This window comes from Mus caroli, unplaced genomic scaffold, assembly GCF_978045245.1.
Source record: "Mus caroli unplaced genomic scaffold, Mus_caroli_1 scaffold_8, whole genome shotgun sequence".
NCBI lineage: Eukaryota > Metazoa > Chordata > Mammalia > Rodentia > Muridae > Mus > Mus caroli.
This window is the reverse complement of record NW_028227263.1, coordinates 73,381,555-73,402,102: the sequence shown is the minus strand read 5'-3', so window position 1 is coordinate 73,402,102 and position 20,548 is coordinate 73,381,555. Positions and strand designations below refer to the sequence as shown.

At 40.5% G+C, this 20,548-nt stretch overlaps 1 protein-coding gene across 6 annotated transcripts in view; it reads right to left on the bottom strand.

Annotated features, from left to right (window-relative positions):
• Chd2 (chromodomain helicase DNA binding protein 2) overlaps positions 1 to 20,548 on the bottom strand; it is a 116,187-nt gene that overhangs the window by 76,841 nt on the left and 18,798 nt on the right. For 5 of the 6 annotated variants that reach the window (XM_085841640.1, XM_029479422.2, XM_085841639.1 and 2 more), the window contains 6 exons: positions 16,844 to 17,075; positions 13,076 to 13,162; positions 11,422 to 11,483; positions 5,005 to 5,112; positions 2,307 to 2,447; positions 702 to 835 (listed from right to left, as the gene is read on the bottom strand). In XM_085841640.1, coding sequence (XP_085697766.1) covers positions 702 to 835; positions 2,307 to 2,447; positions 5,005 to 5,112; positions 11,422 to 11,483; positions 13,076 to 13,162; positions 16,844 to 17,075 — 764 coding nt within the window. The remainder of the gene's footprint in view (positions 1 to 701; positions 836 to 2,306; positions 2,448 to 5,004; positions 5,113 to 11,421; positions 11,484 to 13,075; positions 13,163 to 16,843; positions 17,076 to 20,548) is intronic. The other variant, XM_085841638.1, reaches the window with a different exon arrangement.

Below are 20,548 nucleotides of genomic sequence, written 5' to 3'. Positions count from 1 at the left end.
TTATCTTTGCAGTGAGGGCTGGAGCTAGGCAAGTGCTGTCACTGTCCTATATTCCCAGCCTTCCCATGAAAAGGATATTTTACAACAATGTAAGAAATACCTCAAATGAATTCTTTAAAAAACTCACTATGACCCAAATATGTCTGTGATGAGTCTGGTATTTTTACAAGGCGATTCAAAAACAGCTTACTAAACACAGATTTGCTCTGTGTTAATGAGTAACTACCTATGCTTTAATCACTACATATGTACTATCTAACTAGATTACCTAACTAGATTAAATTAAAAAAAAAAAAAATTCTTTTGTCTTTATCTCTGAAATAAGTCAGGACAATTTCTACAATTCAAAATACTAGTGTGGACTATATTTATCACACTAAAGAATATGTCAAACATTGGATTTTTGAATATGTGTACATATATGCATATATAAATTGCATACATAAATTTGTGGGCTCCAGATGCAGCCAGTTGGTCCAGTGCTTGGCAAGCATAACCAAGGCCTGATTCAACTCCCCAGCACCACATATACTGAAAATGGTGGTGCACAACTGAAATCCCAGAACTTGGGAGGTAGAAACAGGAAGATTAGGAGTTCAAGGTCATCCTTGTCTATATATCAAGTTAGAGGCCAGCCAAGGCTACCAGAGACCCTGTCTCAAAAATCCAAAGTGAGTAATTTGCTCCCCAAAGACACAAACCTCCTTTCTTTCCCAGTCTTGAATCTAAGACCTTTTCAATAGTTTCACTATTATCTTGCTGTTCATCAACTCCTTCTCCAGTCATCTCAATGAGATCATCTGAATCAGTCTCAAAGTCATCATCTTCTTTGTAACTGTGTGAGAAATAACGCTGCATGAGTAAGAGACTGCACCTTCAGAGCTAAGCATCTCTACAGAGTAGCACTGAAATAGGAACCACACGTTGACTCCAACAGTTATTTACAGATTTGAGTCAGTAGACTCAAGGCCTACTTTTACCCCATTTCAAGCTCTGATGCATGCCCACAGATAAACAAGAGTAGCTCACACTATATGTATAAGCAGGATATAGGAAACTACAAAAATAAGCTTTACTTAGTATTGAATAATTATTATATAAATTATGCCAAAAAAAAAAATTCATAACGAAAGGAAAATTGCTATTATTTCAGACAAAAGGAAAATATCCCTGAAGATCAAATGTTTCAATCATGCAATAACAAGAAAATGAATTTAATTTAAATGAACTCAAAGAGTTGAGGATTTTCAGTCACACCTATGAATTATAAATGTAAAATGTATTTGGCCATGATGATCCCAGAAATTAAGTCAAAGAAACAGCCTGAGGCTGATCTAAGCTACACAGTAAAATTCAGGATAGCCTTGACGACATAGTTCCAGACTAGCCTGAACTACATCAAAAAACATAAAAAGAAAGTAAACAAACAAAAAACCTTTGCAACACATGAACAATAAATACAAGGAAGCATAGCTCAATGGTATTTGCCTCATATAAGCAAGACCCTGGGTTTAGTCTCCAATACAACAAAATAATTATAGAAAAACATAATTCTAGATATAACAAAGTAAGAAAATGAGGTAAGCTAAGTACCAGCACATGAAAACCCTCGCCCTGCATTTAACTACCAGTTGGAAACGTCAGGCAAGTGATTAGTGCCTTTAGAGCTACAGGTTACTACAGTTCTAAGTGGGCCTAAGGAGACATGCAAAAGCCCTGAGAGTAAATGCACTGCACATTCTCTACAGTAAATGAACCAATTACCTCAATATAGCTATAGCTTTTTCATTATCAGTTAATACCTCATATCCGGTTACTAAAGTTTAATATTATGATTATATCCAAATGTCAAAAGATACAATGAGACACAATGAGTAATTGAGAAGTGAAAAACAGTCCAAACATTCTTCCAAACACATTAGAAAGACAGTCAATAGGACAGGACATAACCTTGAGTCCTTTGGAAATGAGCTGTTGTTACTCTCACTCTCCACTGGGCTCAACACCATTTTTCCCAAGGATGGCTAGATTATGAAAGCAGCTTTAGCTTATGTTATTTTTGGTTTTTTGAGACAGGGTCTCACTGAGTAGCTCTGGCCATTCTGGAACAAGCTATATAGACCAGGCTAGCATCAAACTCACAGAGATCTACCTGCCTCTGCCTCCCAAGTGCTGAGATCTAAGGTGTGCGCCACCCTCAGGTTGATATTCTTACCTGTCAATCACATCATCTGAAACTTGAAAGAACCAAGTTCTAAACATCTGCATCATCACCATCAATGGAGAACTTCCAAGGCACAACTGACCTCACATTTTTAGCAGCTCTTCGTCGAGTCTGCCTTTTGGGAGCTTCATCATCATCGTCGTCGTCGTCTGAAGACTCTTGTTTTTTCCTCTTTCCACGCTGAATCTTAGGTTGCTTTTTAACTTGAGGTTTGGGCACTGTTCTAAACAAAACCAGAGGAAAAGAAATGGCATAGCTTTTACTCTGTCACTTGGTAACTACTTCAAGGCTACATAATGACACCCCCCACAGCAGTGGCACATACAAATAATTCACTAAAGGGAGCCAAGCGTGGGATCAGACCCGGAAACATAGAACTCATGAGGTGATCATGATCATGAGTTCAAAGTCAACCTCCCCTACATAATACTCTCAGAAAAGCAGGGGGGAAAAGGTAAGGTACAATCACAGTGATGTGCTTCTCCTACCTAACGAACCCTAAGACATAAGCCGGGACTCAGCGGTAAATAATGGGCACAGATCCAGCAGGACACTCCAATCGGGAAAGCTTGCACTCAGAGGGGAAAGGAAACACAGGCTGCTTTCCCTGGAGGGGCACTAGACCAGGGGTTGGCCAAACAACAAATCTGGGCTACTCTATAAGTACTTATACAAGTAGAAGACATATTTGTAACAACATTTTGATAGACAAAATTCAAAACAAGACACAATATGCTTTGGTGATATGATTAATAAGGGTAGAATTCTTCTGGAGAGAATGTTTCACATAATTAGGATTCAAATTTAGTACTATTATGGAAGTATAAATATAACTGTTCATCTACAAAAACTATTAGCTTTTAAGCCATTTAAAAAGTAGGTGTTGGATGTGATTTGACCCCACTCCACTCAATACTGAAAGAAAGTCTATTTGGTGGACTGGGGAGATGGTTCTATCTGTAAAGTGTTGCCACACAAGCATGATGACCTGATTTCAATTCCCACAATCTACAGAAAAATCCAGGCACAGTGAGATGCACTTATAATCCCAGCACCAAGAGGCAGTGACAGTAGGACACTTGGGTCTAGGTTGGGGCCAGACTGGGACAGGGCTGAACTAATCACTAAGCCAGGTTCCAGGGAGAGATCCTGCCTCAAAAAATAAGAGGGATAGCTCCAGAGTTGACCATTGACCAATCAACATACACATGTACCACACACACTCACATGCACCCATGCACACAAATGCCCCGGCAGACAGACAGACAGACAGACAGACACACACACACACACACACACCAAAAAACACAAAGGAAGAAGTTGAATTTCCTTGGAGTCTTGACTTTAAGGCTAGCATGATCTATATAAATTGCTCCAGGAAGGCCAGAGCTACACAATGGAATATTGTCACAAAAACACAAATTACAATATAAGCCAGTGTGCTAAAGCTGTTTTTAGAATCTACCCATGGGAAGGTGAGTAACAACAGCTCTAACTGCCTAAAGGTCACATCCTGTCCTAGTGGCTGTATTTCTAATGTTTCAGAACAATGCCTGAACGCTATTTTCACTTCTGAATTACTCTGGATCATGGTTAAGTTTCCTCTGCCTTCGTATGTTACCATCATTTGCCATGTTTGATCAAAAATTACCAAACCTGTTGCCTTCTCAGCGTATGCCCATCTCTATACAATCAGACTGTCTGCTTAATGTTATGGACATTATATAAATAAGATAATAAACTATAAATATACTTCTGGTCAGGCAGAAGAATATTTTAATACTCATACTTAAAAAGTCAGTTCTCGACAGGAGTGATGGTACATGCCTTGATTTCCACATTCAGAAAGCAGAGGCAAGTGGATCTCTCTAAGTTCAATGCCAGCCTGGTCTACATAGTGAGTTCCAGGATAGCCAAGACTAAATAGAGAAACCCTACCTTAAAAAGGCAAAAAGTAAATAAATAAAACATGCAAAGAGGGCTGGAGAGCACTGGCTGCTCTTCAGAGGTCCTGAGCTCACAACCATTTGTAATGAGGTCAGGCATACATGCAGGCAGAAGGCTGTATTCATAAAAATAAATAAATGAATAAATAAATAAATAAATAAATCTTTTTTAAAAAAAAAAGCAAAGAATTAGTTCTCTCCAAAAGAATTTGTAACCTGGCCACACAAACAGGAAGGGTTTTTTTGTTTGTTTGTTTGTTGTTTTTTTTTGGGGGGGGGGGTCGAGACAGGTTTTCTCTGTGTAGCTCTGGCTGTCCTGAAACTCACTCTGTAGACCAGGCTGGCCTTGAACTCAGAAATCCACCTGCCTCTGCCTCCCAAGTGCTGGGATTAAAGGTGTGTGCCACCACTGCCGGGCTTTTTTTTAATGTAGAAGAGATCTAGTCGCTTATACCACACACCCTAGACTTCTATGAAAAAACAAATAAGCAAAGATCCACTATCAGAGAATATGATCAGAGCCCATGACATTCATATATGATAATGCAATGAAGAAATCCATTAGTTTGTATAATTAACATATGCTAACAATAAATACATGAAGAGGAAAAATGTCCAGTCAGAACTGCCATCCATGCACGCGACAGTGACCTCAGTATTTAGACACTTGGTCTTGGTAAAGTTCCAAGCTGGCACAAAGAAAGCAGATACCCAAGTCCTCAACAGCATGAATTGTCTTGACTGGGGCTCTGGTTGCAGCAGACTTTCTCCTTCACATGTAACCCACAGTAAGCTCAGCTAGAAGCAGCCTGGGCGGGCAAGCAGTGTGTGTACCTTCTAGGGACGGGTCTTCTAGCTTTTCCTTTCTTTTGTTCTGCCTCACTCTCTGCACTGGTTCCCTGTTCCTGTTCGTCTTCTGAGGGGTCCTGTTTCCATTTTTCTCTGTGATCAAAAGCAAAACAAAATAATTTTTTCTCTAAGAATTCTTAACCTGAACAATCTCAAAAGACAAATTCCAAAATCATTTTCTGAAACACAGTATGTGTACTTTAAATACTATGAGATATATTTAAGCTCAACTTAAATTTGGATTGTTATTCCTTATGAATTTCACGCCATCTATTCCTAGTTTAACTCTGGGCACAAATGTAAATGGAGATCATGAGTGTAATTTTCAAGGTACTTTCCTAGGAGAGAAAATGCTGCTCCTCGTTCTCCTCTGCCCTGACGGCCGCTGACAGCCGGAGTCCATACCAAGTTTACATCAAAGGCTCCCAAGCTCTGGCATGCAAAAGAACTAGCAAGAGTTTGTTTCTGGCTCAAAACTGCCAATCATGAAAGCTCTGAATTCTAACAAATTAACACACACACGATGCTGATATTGGATATATATGTATTTTAAAATGGGGAAAAGGGGCACCAGCCCCCAACACTTGTGTTTGTTGGCTTAAGCAAATGTTCTTCCACTAAGCTCCACCACCAACCTATACGAAATGCTTTAAGTCTTTAGAACATAACTAAGGACACAGTCCCTGAATTTTTCTTTCTGTGTTGAACGTACCACCCAACTAAATAATCTGTTCTGTTGAAGCCTTAGGTTTTAGTCATTAGTTGATATGGGAGGTGTTCTTTATTCCTTGAGATCTTACAAGGCTTAAAAGATCTAAAAGAGCCACAGCCTATAGGTGTTCTTTTCTCGCTAAGACCTGTAGTTTTCTTAAGGGCTAACCAGAACCCCACAGGGACCTAGTTCATTTCTCACCTGTAGTAAATAAAGTATGGGATAGCTACTGGGCATGAAGAAGCTAAGAAAAGCCTGGAAGGCACATGCTTGAGGTTCCTCCGTAAACCAAACAATTACCACTGTACCCACGGGTTCCCTTTACAGAGGTCATAACAAAGATGCCAGTTGCAGAACTACCAAGTCAAATTCATTGTCTTCATAGGGCAAGAAGAACAGTGCTGGCTTGCTCCTGAAAGGGGTTAATCTGTAACTTCCTGGGGCCTTCCTAACAGCTGCAAGAGTTACTGATTTGTTACTACTACAACTAAGTCTGTCCACCTGAATGAGTCAGAGTTGGGAGAGGAGAATCTACCCTTTCATGAAATGGAACGTTCAATGTACTTTCATGTACATTTTTAGATTCTATCAGCACTGTATGTCACTGAGTCCTTGCACAAAGTGGAATAGAAAAGCTGGTAAATAAAAATGGCCTTGGTTAAATAAAGAAGGTAACTAATGAAAGAGTTTTCCAGTCAGCTATGCTGAGTACCTTTGGATGGTTACTGTTACTGGTTTCTAGTCTTTCTTTAAAACAAAGACTTCTTTGTATCTACCCATACTTTTATACCTAGCTTCTTCTGCATACTGAAGGTCTAGTATAAAACTTGAATATAAAAAAGACAGACACACCCGGTGCGCGGGTGTGGTGGCGCACGCCTTTAATCCCAGCACTTGGGAGGCAGAGGCAGGTGTATTTCTGGTCTACAAAGTGAGTTCCAGGACAGCCTGGGCTATACAGAGAAACCCTGTCTCAAAAAAGCAAACAAACAAACAAAAAGACAGACACAATGGTATGTCAGAACAAGACAAGACAATGAGGAGTTAAAACCAACTTTGAAAAAACAAACAAAAAGGGCATCTAAGTGATAGGTGATTGTCAAGAAGATGGAGTAAGGTGAACCCAGCCAGCACTTGGGAAACGGGCACGTGAGTCTGTACTCTCCCTAGGACTTAGAACAATTCTTTTATCCCTCCAAAGGAACTCAGCAGTTATGCAGTAAAAAAATCACGAGTTCGAGGCCAGCCTGGGCTACACATTTTGGCCGGGTGGTGGTGGCGCACGCCTTTAATCCCAGCACTCGGGAGGCAGAGACAGGCGGATTTCTGAGTTCGAGGCCAGCCTGGTCTACAAAGTGAGTGCCAGGACAGCCAGGGCTACACAGAGAAACCCTGTCTTGAAAAAAAAAAAAAGAACCAAGGGAAAGTCCATGAATGAAAACAATGCAGAATCATGTAATCTGAACTAGTGCTTTCAGTGAGACCCACTACAAAGATGAAAATTCCAACAATTGTGTTGAGGCCATAGTATGGCAATCAAATTAAAAAATGTATACACAACCACAAGAACTTGGGCTCTTCCACCCTAAGAATATAAAAGAAAAAAAAAGTATAAAATCAACTGGTCTAAAGCCCAGTGAGACAGTGAGATGATCTTCCTGGGAGAGACTAAGCTGCTTGCAGGCACAGCAAACCCTCACACCTACTTTTCTCAATCATAACCTGCAGAAGACGGTTGAAGACCTAGGAAAAATTACACCCAAGCTTACACGTTCCAGAGTATCTAGACAAATAGAGGTGTAGGTGTTTGAAATTGGCCATATTATCAAGAACATGAAAAAAAAAGAGAATTATTTTATTTGGTTTGGTTTTTCTAAAACAGGGACCTACTATATAGCTCTGCCTGGCCTGGACTCACTGTGTAGACAAAGCTAGGCTTGAACTAGCCAAATTATATCTGCTTCTTTCTGCCTCTCCCTCCCAAGAGCTGGGATCAGTTTGCCACCATACCCAATAAGAGAAAGAAAGATCAGCCATCTGTGGAGATGAGGTAAGAGTAATCATCTACCTCCCAGTGTTCACGCCCACCCCAGCACAGAGCTCTTGAACGAGTAAATGTGCTCCTTTCCTGTAGGAAGCGAACTTAAAGTACACTTCCCGGTCTTCCATGCACTGCAAGTCAGGCTGCAGGAACCAGGAATCTGAAGAGGCTGGGCTTGGCTAATAAGTTAAGACTTGCTGCTCTCCCAGGACCTGCGTTTGGTTCCCAGCACACACACAGTGGTTCCCAACCATCCCTAACTGTAGCTCCAGGGGAGGCACACACTCTCTTCAGAACTCTAAGGACAACAGACATACATTGTGCACAAAGACAAAACACCCACACATAAAATAAACAAATTTAAAAGATAAAGAGTCAAGAACTTGATTAAAAACTATTTCAGTTATCAAAAAGAAACTCATTTTGATCTAACGTAAGGCATCAACAGAATTTTTGTCAAATTTTTGGGACTATGGAAAAACAACCAAAATTTAGCTACTGAGACTCCAAAGTAAAGTAAACACACAGTAGTCTGACTACTCATCAGCTAGGAACAGTTAACTTTCCATTATTAGAAAAGAGAGGTTGCAAAACATAAATTCAGAGGGCAGGCAGGGAGAAAAGTCACTTTTAAATATAGTGAGTACTGGCCACAAAAGGCAATGGCTAACTACTGAACACATCTAAGTGCCAAAGAGAATTCTTTTAAAAGACACATGAGGAGAAGAAGTAATGGCTTCCAGATAGCAGATATCCCCAAGACAGGATGCTTTCATTAACAATTCCAATCTGGGACTAATAATGTCCCAACTCCATTTTGACACATCTATGACAGATTCGCAACTCAAAACACTGAAAGGAATAAATACCATGACCTCTTCCTCTCCCTCCTCCTATGTTACACACAGACAGACACACAGACAGACAGACAGACACACACGCTCACACACACACCTCTGCATGATTATAACTAAAATATTTTAACCTCTGGTTGGAAGGGAAGAGTTGGACCAACACACAGTACCTTCATAAAAACTATTGGGACAAAGAACCTGTAGAAATGCTATTCGACATGCCCAGATTAGGACAACATTTGCACTACACTTTATTCCTTCAGCTTTTTTAAAAATCTGAGACTCCCATCTCAAAAAAAGAAAAAAATGCAGAAACTATACAGTTTCTGAAAAGCGTGTGACCCTTTGGGTAAGTCTCTCAATTATCAAATTCAGGTTGCCACACAAACACAGCAGATTCTGTTAAACTTGTTATAAGATCACAGTTGCCACACATATTGGAACTATGATGCCTTAAAACAATGTAATAAAGTTGGGCATTTCAAAAAACATCCCCACAAGGCCATTAGACCTAAATAAACAACAGAAAGCAGTCTCCCAAGCAACTCATGCAACAGAAGTGCAAAGAAAGTCTCCTAAAAGAGGCTCCAGCAAGCTGTCTCCAAGACAGTATGTAAAACAGAACAAAAACTGGATGTATTCAAGCAGACAATATTAAATACTGCTCTATAAAGTTCTTTACTAATATACATTTAATGTAACAACTTAATTGTAAGCAGAATCTTTACTACTGTTTTGGAGGTGAAGAAATGAATGGGTTTAAGAAATTCAAATTTGCCTACTAATCACAGAACATGCAACTGAAGACGTTGGTGGAAAGTATTCCTGAATGGATGATGCACAAGTTTTGGATACCTACATTTTTCAAAAAGGATCTACAAAATCAATATAGCTAATGGAGCAGTACACCATGGAAATGGGGAGAGTGGTAAGACTGCAAATTACTAATAATTTCTTAACTTAAAAATAGTGAACATCTAGAGATAGAAGGACTGTCTTATAATCCTGCCACTTGAAAAGTGAAAGCAGGAGGCTCAGACTTGTCTATAATAGTGAGATCCTTGTCTCTACAAACATACATACATACATACATAAATGAAAACAATATGCTACATTCCTTTCATCTCATCACCAGGAGGGCCACAAGTTTGAGGCTAGCCTGGGCAGTAAAACAAAACCTTGCACCAAAAATAATAAAACTAAAAAATAACCATACTGAAGGCAGGGGTAAAGGCACACACTTGTAATCCCAGCACAGGGAAAGCAGACAATATCTGTCACAGTTCAAGAGAAGTCTGGTCTATAGTGAGCTCTAGGCAAGCCCTGTGCCCTTGGCAAGCATGCGACTCTGGGCCTGGAGAGATGATTCAGCAGGTAAGAGCACCATCTAATCTTCCAGAGGCCCTGACCTGATTTCAATCCCCAGCAACCACATGGTAGCTCACAACCATTTATAACAGGATATGACTTCTTCTGACATGCAGGTAGGTATACATGCAGGTAGAACAGTCATATACATAAAATAAATCTTTAAAAAAAGATGAGACTATCTTTTAAAAAATCTTTATATTAAATATATGTATATAGCTATATGTAGTGGTATACACCTGTAATTCCAGAATATGGAAAAGAGGCATAAAGACCAAGGGTTAAAGTCATCCTCAGCTACACAATAAGACCAAGGCCAACCTATGGCACTTGAGACCCTGTGTCAAAGTAAAAAAATAAGGCCCATGAGATGGTGCAGCAGATACAGGTGTGTACCTCCAAGCACAATGACCTGATTCCATCCCCAGAACTACATGAGAGACTCCCACAAGCTGTTCCCTGACTTCCACATGCACACTCACATATACACACACACACATTCAACAATAAAGGCTTTCTAAATTTAATTGTAAGAAAATAATTTCTAAAAAAAAAGAAAAGGAAAAAAAAAAAATGCTGGACGTGGTGGCGCACGCCTTTAATCCCAGCACTCATGAGGCAGAGGCAGGCGGATTTCTGAGTTCGAGGCCAGCCTGGTCTACAGAGTGAGTTCCAGGACAGCCAGGGCTATGCAGAGAAACTGTGTCTCAAAAAACCAAAAAATAAAATAAAATAAAAAATTCCATAGTTAACGAGCACAAAACCAAGACTTCAGCTCACTAGTAGCGTGCTTGCCTACAGCATATGTCAGGCTTTCTACTCAATCTCTAATGCTGCAAAAAATAATGAACAGAATAGAATGTGTTGTAAGATATTGTTACTCTTCCAGGCGGTGGTGGCGCACACCTTTAATCCCAGCACTTGGGAGGCAGAGGCAGATGGATTTCTGAGTTCGAGACCAGCCTGGTCTACAGAGTGAGTTCCAGGACAGCCAGGGCTACACAGAGAAACCCTGTCTCGAAAAAACCAAAGGGGGAGAAAAATAAATTTTAACTCTAAGCTCAAGAATTAAAAGCTTCTGGTCTACAAACTATAATCTTAGAATTATATGAAAACACTATGTATTTCACAATAAAATAGGTGCACTAACAATATGAATCTTACCATATCAACATGAGATTGGCCAATTTAAATCTTCTTTACTTAGCAAGAATGCAATGTCTACTTTGGTATTTGTTTACATTCAAGAAAAAAATTAACTGAGCTAATTGGGCTACCAGCACTTAAGAAGCAGAAGTTGGAGCTCTAACAAACTTAAACAGAATCTTGAGACCTGGGACAGACAGAACACAAAGACTGACTGCCCCATAAACGCAGACATATTTAAAACTGTCAGATTAGGTCGTTTCCCCATGATAAAGACTTACTGTTTTTTCAGCTGCCTCTGGCCTCTTCTTTTCGGACTCCCACTCTCAGACCCGCTACTTGCCTTCAGTATGGGAGGGGGAAAGATGATTAGACTTTAACTCACAGGAAGACTTTAGATGGAATGAAGCCTGAGTACTTGCTAGGTGCAGCCCACTCTTCTTTTGCTTTGAAAAACAGTGTCTCTTTCTCATGTTTACACTTCAGAATCATGTAGAGCAGCAACATCAAATACAAATACAACGAACTACCTATAAGTGCTGAGAACCTACCATGTCCCTCCAACACAATGAGCCAGCCACCACATAGGAACTCAGCACTTGACATGGGCCTACTCTAGGGCTGAGAAGTAAATTTTAAATTTTACATAATTCTAAATATAAATTTTAAAAGCCACATGTGCTAGCAGTAACTGCACAAACCATTGTAGATCTAACAACCTAGAAAAAAAATACCAAATTTAATGAATGCACCTTAAAGGTACTGCCTACTGATTTCGTCACCTTAGACTCAATTAATGAGCATCAGCAATCATGAATGAAGAACTAACAGCACTAGGCCAAGGAAGGATTATAGTCACAGACAGTGTGACAGTGTCTTCCCCCAAATGAACCAAAATGGCACTGTTCCTACTGCTGTTAGTCTTGGGTCCTGCTAAGGATGTACTGAGGTATAAGATAGGAGGAGTACACACATGTAACTGGATACAAGGAACATGGTTCAGTGGTCTGGAAACTATGGGAAAAGGAAGCCCAGGCACACCAGCTCAGAAGCCACTCAGAACTCAAATGCATAAACATGAAAGTGTTGGCGTGAACCTGACTTTTCAAGGACACTTAATAAAACCTGTACCTAACTCCGCAGCATTTGGCTGTCAATACATAGCTTCCATCAAAAGAATGTTACATAGCTAAGAATAGCAAAATCCTCCTAAGGCAGAAAGGGGACATTTCACTAAGACAGGAGTAAGAATAGCCCTTCAGAATTTACTCTACAAATGTAATATGGAGAATTCACAAAATACTGATACAATCTGGAAAGCATGAAACAAGGGCAACTCTATAGATGTAAGAACCCAATACATAATACTGCATTTAAAGTCACAAATCTGGGCACTGGTGATGAAGATAAGAGATAGGGTGCTTGCTGAGCATGCTCAAGAACCAAGGTTCTGCCCCATCACTAAAAAAAAAGTATTCCATCTCAAGTAATGAGACCAGAATATGAGTATATTAGAAACTAGCTTTCTCTCTCACACTACTACTTACATGAAGTAAGAAAAACAAAATACACTGAACATCCTCTTTCCTTTCTCTGGAGTGAATCCCAAACCACTTCCATGTTCCATGTGTTCAACAAATAAGTTATTCACTTAAGACAGAATACAAGATGTCTAAAGTAGACTTACTACAATCAACTACACTCAAATTCAAATTGTAATTAAAAGCATCCGACACCATAACTACTGGATTGAAACATGACTTACTTGGTAAGTAGTTTTTACTTAATTTCTTGCCCTACTTATCACAGAAAGGCCCGATTAGAGGCGCTTTAAACTGCCACACCTGAAGCTGTCTCTTTAATAGTAAAACACACCAATCACAGATGGGGTGAAAGGGAACTGAAGTGCAAATCCTTGACTACTTCTTTTCTTACCTCTTCCTTAACATTAAATCGTGATGGTTCTTGTCTGCTTCGATTTGACCTCCTAACCCCATAAACATCAGGATATTCTTCCCACATCTGCAAAATGAATAGATTGCACATGAGTCCTTTCCCTAACTCCACTCGCTATTTTCATTATCAGAACATTTATTTCAAACAAAGTCATGTAAATATCCAAAGGGTTGTTTTGCTACATTTGAGAGAAAGTAGTATCCTTTCAAAAGAGGGAATATTATCCTAATGAAGAACGTTTAACAATGCCTTCGCTGCTATTAACTCTATCCCAAACACTGCTAAACTAAAATGTTTAGCACCTGATTTCTTCCAGTAAATTAAATATTCCTGATGCTTATAGTTTCAACTTAGAAACAACAAACAAAAACAAAAAAGCTAAGCAGAGGGCATCACCGAATCCATGCCACAAGGCAGAGTAGCCATCCAGGCTGTGCAGATGCGGGCCTCCTGTGCATTCGCCCTGGCATACCTGTCCTAGCCCACTAGCAGCAGTTAGCACTCTGCCTCTCAGCAGGGATCTGAAAATGTAACCCTAGAGGAGGCCAGCTGAGGAGTTTAGTTTTCCTACTCTCTTACCCAGAGATTGCTATGCTTACACATGCTCTGTGCTTTTTACATAAAATCACAGAAAAGCAAAAGGAATCTGAATGGACTGTGGCACGCTGGTGTGAAGATGTTTAATCATGCTTAAACATATGTTAGAAAACCAACAGCAGGAAAATGGCTCTTATTAAAAACAGAAACTAGGGGGCTGGTGAGATGGCTCATCAGTTAAGAGCGCCGACTGCTCTTCCAAAGGTCTTGAGTTCAAATCCCAGCAACCACATGGTGGCTCACAACCATCTGTAACGAAATCTGATGCCCTCTTCTGGAGTATCTGAAGACAGCTACAGTGTACTTACATATAATAAATAAATAAATAAATAAATAAATAAATAAATAAATAAATAAATATTCAAAAAAAACAAAAAACAAAAACAAAAAAACAAAACAAAAACCAGAAACTAGCCGGCCAAGGTAGCACGCGCCTTTAATCCCAGCACTCGAGAGACAGAGGCAGGCGAATTTCTGAGTTCGAGGCCAGCCTGGTCTACAAAGTGAGTTCCAGGACAGCCAGGGCTATACAGAGAAACCCTGTCTCGAAAACAAAACAAAACAAAACAAAAAAACAGAAACTGAAGTAAATGTCATGAAAACATTCAGAAATTCAAAGCAATGTATATGCAAACAACAAGAATCCACCAAGGCCAGTAAATGTTTACAGGGACGGGTGTTTTCTTTAGGGAACCAGACAGTAAACATTCTAAGCCATGTGGCTATTTCTCTCTGAAACTGTAATACTAAATCAATCACAAAGTATCCAGGTATAATGGGCAGGGCAGGGAGAGAGCATGACTCCCACAACAGGAGGCATTTCCAAGTCTAGAACAGCACTGGAAATAGGTCCCACTGTTTCTCTTCAAAGTCTGAATATGATGACTACATTGCCCATGCCTCGACAGGCATGGTGCAGCATGCCTTTAATCCCAGTGCTTAGGAGGCCATCGACAGGCACATCAGTGTGCTTTCAAAGTCAGACAGCCTAGTCAACATAGTGAATTCCAGGACAGCCAGAGCTAGAGACTGAAATCCTAACTAGGAAAAAAACAAGTAGAAAATGGGGTAAAAAAAGCAAAAATTCATAAAAGATCAACCAAAAAACAAACAAATCCCCCACAATATCACTAAGCAAAGGAGAGAATATTAAACAATAAAAACCAACCTACCAAACCAAAAAAAAAAAAAAAAAATCAGATACAGAAAACTGAAACAAGAAACAACTTTAAAAAGTTACAAGTGGCCCAAGAATAGGCATTTCGGAACTAGAACCCAATGTAATTTTGTAATTCAATGTATTCCCAAAATAATGGCTTTAGAATTATCCCAATTTTAAAGGTCAAAATACCCAGGCAGGAGTTAGGAGTACAGTGAAAGAGGCAGGTCACCACACGGGGGGGGGGGGGGGGGCGCCAACCTGGGAAAGGAGAGAAACAGGCTTGTGCTCCAGCCTTTCTGCCCACACCCCCACGGGATTCCTTTCCAGACCTCAGCTACAGAGGAGAAACTCTGTGTATGACTCAGCAGGAAACTTGTGCCGCCTTTACTGACTGAGAGGACTCCAAGCTAGGCATAGTTCCATACAACTGCCTGTAAGCAGTAAATAAAAACAAACCAAGAGCAGGGGTGTAGTGGCATTTGCCCTTTAGTCCTAGTACCTGGGCAGCTGAGGCATGGGGATCTCTATGAGTTTAGGGCCAGCCTGGTCTACATAGTTCCAGGACAGCCAGGGCTACAAAGTAAGATACTGTCAAACACACACACAAAGCCAGGTATCTTGGCACATGTGTTTAATCACAATACTATAAAGACAGAGGCAGCTGTGAGTTTGAGGTGCCTGGGCTACACAATGTTGCAGGCCAGTCATGGATTTATAGAGAGATCCTGTCTCAAATAAATAAATAATAAACAAACAAACTCTAATGTAAATTTTCCTATCCCTAGCCAATAGCATCCTGAAGCCATCTGATGCCGCATAAAAGCCAAATACCATTGTGCAGCAACTTTGCTGAAAACTAAAATAACTCCTCTGCCTTAAGAGCTCCAAATGGCTGACTTTTAACTTCATATACTCTGAAATTTTTCACTACTGCCTACAATTTAATATCATCTATAATATGAAAAGTAATATAAATACAAAATTGCATTTTAGAGTGCAGCTTAAATTTAAAAGACAACAACAAAACTTTATTCAGATGTTATTTTTTAAAAAAGTGAAAGCAATATTCTCTTGTATTTTGAGTTGTTCACACACATCTCTCAAATAAAATCTTACAAGTTCCTATGTGGTGGGCTGGGAAGTACCTAAGCTGATGACGTACTTATCAGCAATGCTCAAACCCAACACCACAAAAAAAGAGAACACATGCCTCATGCCTCTTTTCTTTCTTTTTTTTGTTTTTTTGGTTTTTTTGGTTTTTCGAGACAGGGTTTCTCTGTACAGCACTGGCTGTCCTGGAACTCACTTTGTGGACCAGGCTGGCCTCGAACTCAGAAATCCACCTGCCTCCCAAGTGCTGGGATAAAAGGGATGCGCCACCAAGCCCGGCTAACACATGCCTCTTATCCCAACAGCAGGCAAGGGAAGAAGGAGTTGTCCAGAGTCATCCTGGCCACGTGGGCTACAAATGTATTCCAAGGTTTGGAATCAATGTGAAAATGTTATGCACCTTAATTTTTGTCTTTTGAATTCTTTGCGACAAGATTCTTTTTTAATAAGCAAAAAGATAACTACAATTGCCTTTGTTCAGGCTGTTGCATGGTTTATTTTCTATTACTCAGACAAGGAAAACGCTACAGCAGTGTGATTATAGCCCAGGCCTATAATCCCAGCGCAAGGACGGAGGCCACACTAGACTCCACAGTAAGGCCCTGTCTGAAAACAAAGGACAAGGTAGGGAGGGAAGAACTGGCCAGCTCATGATAGTGCACGCCTATACTCTCAGCACGTCAAGGACTGGTGCAGGAGGGTCAAGAGTGGAAAGCCAGCCTTGGCTGTACTGCAAGCAAGTTCCAGGCTAGCCCAAGGTCTATGAGTACCTATCTGCAGAAACAGACAAAAGGGCATAGTAATCAACCATCTATGGAAATACTCTGCTAGCGGGTCCTAGATAGTAGCAAATTTGCAATATCCAGCTCAAGAGATACCTTCTTCACATCAGCTATCCGTTCCTTCTTAGAGGCAGGCTTCTCTTTGGCTTCCGGAAGGACTGGCTGGGATTTGGAACCTGCCGATTCACTCTCAGACTCTGATTGGCTCTCAGAAGATTCCGAACTGCTATTGGACTCGCTGCCATGTCCACTTCCGGGCTCACTGCCCTGCTCACTTTCCGACTGACTGCCTGAGTCTGACCCCGACGCTTCTTCAGAAGCTGAACGACTTAACAGAGAGAAAAGCAGAGAAAGACTTAGAACACTGAAAACTGCCACAGCAATGGTTTTTTCATTCATCTGGTGATAAGTCTTCACACCGTAATTTCGGCAAGTTAGCATTCACATCTTCAGATTCACTTTTATTCTTGTGATGCAAATAATGCTTTGCTTCCCTATGATTTTCAACCTTCACTTCTGTAGTTTTTGGTACCATACATATACCAAGTGTTTTACATATTTTCACATAATCAAGGGTCCCTTGACATAGGTCCCTTCATTCAAATGAGGTAGAACTGTATAGCTCCGAGTATTTAAGGAACTCTCTGGCCTCATTGGAACACTACGAACTGTCTACTAAGTCACACCTGTTTAAGTACCAAATGCCCCCTTTAAATGAAAGGTAATAATTTCAAAAATGACAAAAACAGAGCTAGAGAGAAGGCTCAGCGGTTAAGAGCACTGACTGCTCTTCCAGAGGTCCTGAGTTGCAACCACATGGTGGCTCACAACCATCTGTAATGAGATCTGATGCCCTCTTCTGGTGTGTCTGAAGGCAACGACAGTGTATTCATAAGTAAAATAAAGAAATCTTTCTTTAAAAAATGACACTCTGGCGAGCCACAAAACATAGGTTTCGTAGGTTGAGAGGTAGGCACAGTAGCATGCCGTTTGACAGGGAAATGCCCCGGTACCACCACTGTCTGCCAGACGAGAACTGAGGTCACTTAAGAAACGTCTATGGAAACTAAGCTGTCGGTGTATCTGGGTTGATAGTGTGCATTCAAAGACAGCAGGGGGGCCCTGGTATGTGTGTGTAGTATGATGTATGCATGCATGCATGTGCAGTGGTACATACTCAGAAGGAGTAAAAGTTCAGAGTCAGCCTTTGCTACATAACAAGTTGGAAGCCAGCCTGGAATATGAGTCCCTGACAAAACAAGAGAGAGGGAAAGAAAGAAAATAAATTACTGGAAACTTTCATTGACCCAAATCTACAAAAAGCACATTACACTACAAAGGCCTTTACGCCAAGATGAAAATGGAAAAGTTATTCTCTAAGGAGGAAAGACAATAGAAACACAAACTGCCTTATCACCTCTTAATGTCGGGTAAAATGCTAAATACTTTATAAACGTTTTTCTCCTGAACAAACCTATGGTGACAGATTTAAGGAACTTGTCTTTCCGTTTTGCTTGGGCATCTGTACATCTCTCACTTTCTAGTTCGCCTTTTTTCTTTTTTCTTTTCTTTTCTTTGTATTTTATTTGTTTTTTTGTTTTTTTGTTTTTTTGGTTTTTCGAGACAGGGTTTCTCTGTGTAGCCCTGTTCTTTGTATTTTATGCATATCACCATTCTGGCTGCATGCATGTCTGTGCACTAGGTCTGTACAGTACCCAGAGGCCAGTTGGATTCTCTAGCACTGGAGTTACAGACAGACTGTTGTTGAGGAGCCACGAGACTATTAAGAATCAAGCTTGGGTCCTCTGAAAGAGCAGCTAAGGCTCTTATCAATCTCTCCAGCCCCCTTTTAACTAGGTCCAGCCTCCTAAAGAATCATGGGCATCACTTGGAAGCTATGAAAGCAGCAGTATTTCTACATAAATGTTTTGAGAGTCTGACATCTCAGACGTCTCAGAACTGGATGTCTACGAGAAAGCTCTCCCAGCCAACAATACCATGAAACTCAGAACACAAAAGGACTGTTAGTTCTGCCCCCTCCATTTTTACAGAGAGAACTATATAAGTTATAGATTCAGAACAGGCACCCTCCCTACAATGGAGGCAAGGGAATAATCTGGAAGCTAGGGAACTGAGTACTTAACAAAGGCCTTCGCTTACAGCCCTGATAAGATACCCTGGCCTGGTCTCTGTGCCCATCTCAGTGTGAGCTAGAAAACAAAGGCTCTGACAAGTCTTGTGGAGGAGTGTTTTGCTTCCAGGTATGTCTACGTATCCTGGCCAGACAAGGGTATCAGAACTGGACTTAGACAATTGAAAGCCATAACGTGGTTGCAGGAACTGAAGCCCACATTGTCTACAAAGACCAGTCAGTAAGCCCTCTTAGCTGCTAGGCTCTCTCTCCAAGTTGCTCCTCTCTCTTCACCATTCCTTCCCTCATCCCCATTTGCTCTATGTAACACTTGTAGAGGCAAGGCATAAATCACAGTACCATTCACCTCCAACCCCTGTACAGTGCTTATGCAGCAAGCTAAGTATCTAACTTCAAGAGCTTGAATATCATCTTCTGTAGGAACACATGCTTTGCTCTCTCGTGTGCTGAGCTCAGCTTTAGACACTTCCAAATGCTGACCTACCACTGCAATTACTGCCATGAGAAATGAAAACTGGCAGCCCCACCTGGCATCAGCTTCAACTCTCAACTTGTGCTACCTCTCACTTTGCACAGCGATTCCTGCACCGAGGAAAATGAAGCCAAACCCAGCAGTTAGGAGCATGGGTCAGTGGTACAGTGCTGCTGTCTATTTGTGTACAAATCTGAAGTTTGATCCCAACACCAATTAAAGAACAATAAATCTAAGTTTTTGTAAAGCCCAGCTATTTATTTGACACATTACCTTGTCTCCCATTTGTCCCATCCTATAAAAATAATGTGGTTACTTGTCAACCTCCAAACAGGCTTGAAACCTAAGGCCATCTTTTCAATATTCCTTGTGCCTAGCGTATTAGTGATTAGTGACTGAAATGACTTCATTTGCCAGGCAGTGGTGGTGCACGCCTTTAATCCCAGCACTCGGGAGGCAGAGGCAGGTGGATTTCTGAGTTCGAGGCCAGCCTGGTCTACAAAGTGAGTTCCAGGACAGCCAGGGCTACACAGAGAAACCCTGTCTCGGAAAAAAAAAACCAAAAAGAAAGAAGAAAAAAGAAAAGAAATGACTTCATTTTCCAGCTGAACTCCAGACAAACAAGAATTTGTGTGTGAAATCACATGACAATCATTATAACTAAAATTATCAGAGCAACACAGTATAATCAACATATTCTCTGAGCAAAGAAATATTCCAGTGTAAGTGACAAATGCTAAACTAAAGTACAAGAGACAGTCTCAGTGTACTGCAGAAAGCAGCAGAGTTAACAACAAAGGCTTCGTCTTCTGCTGAAAAGCAGGACTCACAGCAGATGTAACATAATATAGCAATGCAGTGTAAGAACAAGTCCCTATGAATTGCCACACAGTGCACTGTATTTCAATGTGCACTCTGGTTATATTCAAATTGTTCTCTTAACTAATAATCTAGAAATATCCGTGATTCATTTCTGTTTTATCTTTATTTCTAAATAAAGTGGTTCTTTTCCCATTGTTTAGTATAACCAATAAAGCTGTAATATTTTGTATATACCTTTTGGAAAGCTGTGTTTCTGCTTGTGTACAAGTGACCACTAAAAATGCAACACTGCATACAACTATCACAAAACACCCACATTCCCATCAGCACACATTTATGTGAGTAAATGCTAGTC